This window comes from Pterocles gutturalis, unplaced genomic scaffold (genome assembly GCF_000699245.1).
Source record: "Pterocles gutturalis isolate BGI_N339 unplaced genomic scaffold, ASM69924v1 scaffold7808, whole genome shotgun sequence".
Classification (NCBI taxonomy): domain Eukaryota; kingdom Metazoa; phylum Chordata; class Aves; order Pterocliformes; family Pteroclidae; genus Pterocles; species Pterocles gutturalis.
The window spans coordinates 5,825-9,553 of NW_010120451.1; the positions used below are offsets into that span (position 1 = coordinate 5,825).

The 3,729-nt window shown below is 57.3% G+C and overlaps 1 protein-coding gene across 1 annotated transcript in view; it reads left to right on the plus strand.

Moving 5' to 3' along the window:
- The first annotated feature begins 3,001 nt into the window (after window positions 1-3,001).
- The window catches only part of KLHDC7A (kelch domain containing 7A), a 3,168-nt gene continuing 2,440 nt past the window's right edge, over window positions 3,002-3,729 (plus strand). The window contains 2 exon segments of the mRNA XM_010076910.1: window positions 3,002-3,074; window positions 3,523-3,654. Of these exon segments, the coding sequence (XP_010075212.1) occupies window positions 3,002-3,074; window positions 3,523-3,654 (205 nt within the window).

The window sequence follows — 3,729 nt, forward strand, 5'->3', positions numbered from 1 at the left end:
CCATGGCAGTGGGTGGCACTGGATGATCTTGAAGGTCCCTTCCCACCCAAACCATCCTGTGATTCCATGCTGCCTGTTTTCCCAAAGTCCCCCCAAGCCAAGGGACACGGAGAGCTGCCACCCCACCAAAGCCACGATCCAAAGAAAAGCTCCCACACCGCGCTGGATCCTGCCGTCACCTCCTGCCCCTCTCGCCCTCCTCCCCCCTGTCTCCCCATCCACCTTCCTCCAGGTAATTCCAAAGGACATCGATTAAATCCCGGGCTCCCCCGCTACCTGTTTGAGGAGCTGGCAGTGAATAATGCAGGAGGCTGGAGGGGGAAGGAGCTGCTCAGGTTGTTCCATTATTGATGAGAGATGACAGATCCGCTGCTGACAACCTGCCTGAGAGAGATGATTAGCTTGTAAAAAATTAATCACGCTTCTTAAGGGATGACGCGAGCTGAAAACCCCAAGGAGCGGCGTTATCGATGTTCCCTAATTTCAGGGGACTTTGAAAAGGTTTTAGCCAAATTGGGAGGAGATAATTACATCCAATTAGAGTCACAAGTGCCGAGACGTCACCGCCACTCGGAGGTGCCTTGGTCACACATCCCCTGCTCCCCTACACCGCTGCCCATCCTCACGGCAAGACACGGGTATAAATACACATTTCTGCGTCCGACCTGCGCTTTCGCAGCGGGGATCCTCCTTCCCGACATCATCCCCTGCAGCTCGAACTCTGGTCCCCCCCATCCTGTGAAGGCAACAGCACCCAGAGCACCCTGCCTACAGCATCCCTCGGCTCCATGTTTTGCTCTCCCCAAATCCATAAAATCCCACCGATGACGAGGACAACCAAAATTGTCACTGGCACACACCCAGAGTCGGGGTTTTGGGAGCCCAGCCCTGCATCTCTCAAGGATGGGGCACATCCAAGCCCCCAGCCCTTTGGGATATGAGGGTGGGGGGGCACCAAACTGGGGCTGCTCCAGCTCAGCGGGGCTGGGAATGGTGGTGAGAGCAAGAGTGGGCTTTGCTCGGCACTTGCCCCGCATCCCTCACCTCGCTACCGGGCGACGGCTGGGCTCCCAGGGCACCGAGCGCGTGCATAATTCATACTTCCCAGCTCATGCTCGCAAGGATCTTTGCAGACCTACCCGCAGATTAAAAACCGCGACGGCGAGAGATGAAGAAACCCAAGGTCACGGCCACGTGCGGGTGGCCAGACCCTTTCCCAGTGAGCCGAGCCCCGAAACACGTGCCCAGCCTCCATGCATGACCCCGTCACCCCAACCCCAGCCTTGGCTTTGGGGACCTTGCCATTTGCAGGCAGGAGGGATACGCCTTCGCCAAGGTTTTGGCCGGACCAAGCACCCCAAGGATGGATTTGGGGTCCCCATGCCGAATAGAATGGACGGAAGCAGCTGGGTGGGTTTTTACCGGTGGTGTTTTGGCCCCACCAAGCCCCCAGCGATGGGTTTTGGGTCCCCATGCCAAATAGGATGGTCAGGAGCAGCTGGGTGGGTTTTTACCAGTGGTGTTTTGGCCCAGCCAAGTCCCCAACGATGGATTTTGGTCCCCATGCCCAGTAAGAGGGATGGGAGCGGGTGGGTGGGTTTTTGCTGGTGTTTTGGCCCCTGGCCCAAGCTCGAAATGCAACGAGCAGGATGCATGAGTCCAGCTCTTAATCTAAACATCCTCATTCCCCCACCCAAGGTGACAACTTCCCAAACATCCCCCAAAAAGCCACTGGTGGGCTGTCCCCATCTACAGCAGGGATGTGCCCAGGGGTCCCCAACTGCCAAGCCAGCACGGGGAATGTACCCCTCTGCTCCTTTCCCATCCTCTTTCTCTAAATATTTAAATATTACATTATTTAGCACGCGGTTGTCCATCTAACGAGCATCCACGGCAAATCTAGCGGCAGAGGTACACCCACCCCATCCCCTTCCGTCCCAACAGACGTACACCCACCCCATCCCTTTCGGTCCCCTACAACAAGCAGCATCTCGGCGTCGGCAGGGAGGACATCCCAGAGCTTGGAGATGCTGGAGATGGTGGGGAACGCGCCCCAAGGTGGATTGGATGCTCCTCCCCATCGGATGCAGTTCAGGAGGCTGTGGCCGTCAGGTGTAAGCTCACGAGCACCCACCACCCATTAAAAACCCACGGCAAGACCTCCTCCCACCCCACGGACCATGACCCATGTCGCTGGGACCCAACACACCCACGCGTCATACACAGAGTTGTTTGAGCATCACCTGCTTCATTTTTTTCCAGCAAATCCCACCAGACGGGGGTCAAGCCAGTGGGGAGCGGGTCCCTGCGTGCAAACAGGAGCAGCTGCCCACCCCCAGCCACATTTTGGTGTTTCTTTGCTGCCTCGTTTCTTTATGCATCTCCCAGCGTGCGAGATGTTCCCCTCGGGGAAAAGGAAATTAATTTTATCCCTTTGAATTCGGCTCACTTAGCGAGGGCTGTGGAGCGACACCGTTCCCCAAGCCCCCTCCTCTTCCCCACAGTCCCTTCATGGGGACCTGGCTGCCTCAGGGACGATAGGGATGACAATTCCCCTAAATCTTTGAAATTCAGAACCAGACACATCACTGACATCTTTCCAGGGGGAGGAGGAGGCAAGCGTGATGCTGTCTGGCATCCCCCGTGCCTCAGTTTCCCCACAGCAGCTCCAATCCCCGTGGACATCCCACGCGCAGCAGCACATCCCTTCGAAACGATGACTCACCCCTCTCCCATCCCTTCCCATCCCAAATTTCTTCCCAATCCTAGCACTTTTGTTCACTTTCCTTGGCTCATCCCTCTCCCCGTGCACTCGGACGCAGGTCTCTCAATGCGACAGCCACCAGCCTGCCTTTATTTGATCTTGGGTGCTGGATTTTTCGCCCTCCCTAAGCCCCCAGCTCCTCTCTGCCGGCTCTTAATTCCCCCACCACCTCCAGCCTGGCCCCAAAGAACTCCCACCAGCTTTTGGGCTACGTCCTGTCCCCCTTCATTAGCCAACATGCCGCAAACGAAAGCCACCGAATTATTCCCCCACCTGTGCCGCGGAGCAGCTGCTCAGCATCGGACCAAAAGTCTGCCCGACTCCGGGCTGCTGCTCCCTCCCTTCCCCAGGGATGAGCGACCTTTCCCAGCCCAATAAATAAGAAAATAACTTATTTTCTCCTTCCAACACACGATTGCTTTGAAACAGCAGAAGAAACGAGGAGGCAGCCCCGTCGGGCTGCTCGGAGGAGATATTTTTCCTCCCTTTGTGCTTCCTTGTGCTGTTCTCTGAGCCTCTCTGTTTACCCGGCTCATAAAGCCGCCTCTGTGTCACCGGCTCCGTGTCACCGGCTCCGGGCTGCACCTTTTCCCCGAAGCCCAGCCCATCCCAACCATGCAAAACTCATCCGGAAACCTCCTGCCAACTTTGGCACCAGCTCAAAGTCACCTTGCCCCAAACCTTCAGCTCTGCTCCCCGGCTCACTCGGCAATTATTAATCGCTTTCTCCGTATTCCCGGCGTGAAAAAATGCCCCAGCGGGCGACCGTCCCCTGGCAGTCCGACGGCAGTCCGACATGCAGCTGGCCGGCAAGCTGGTCCTCTCCGCCGCCGCTCTGCTCCTCCTGACCTTGGCGTACAGGTTTTATAAATCCCGCTCGCTCGCTGGGGGTCAGATCCCACCGGTCCAGGCGGGAGGAGAGCAAAGGGAAAAAGTCACCGGGGATGGGGAGGATGCGGCGGGGG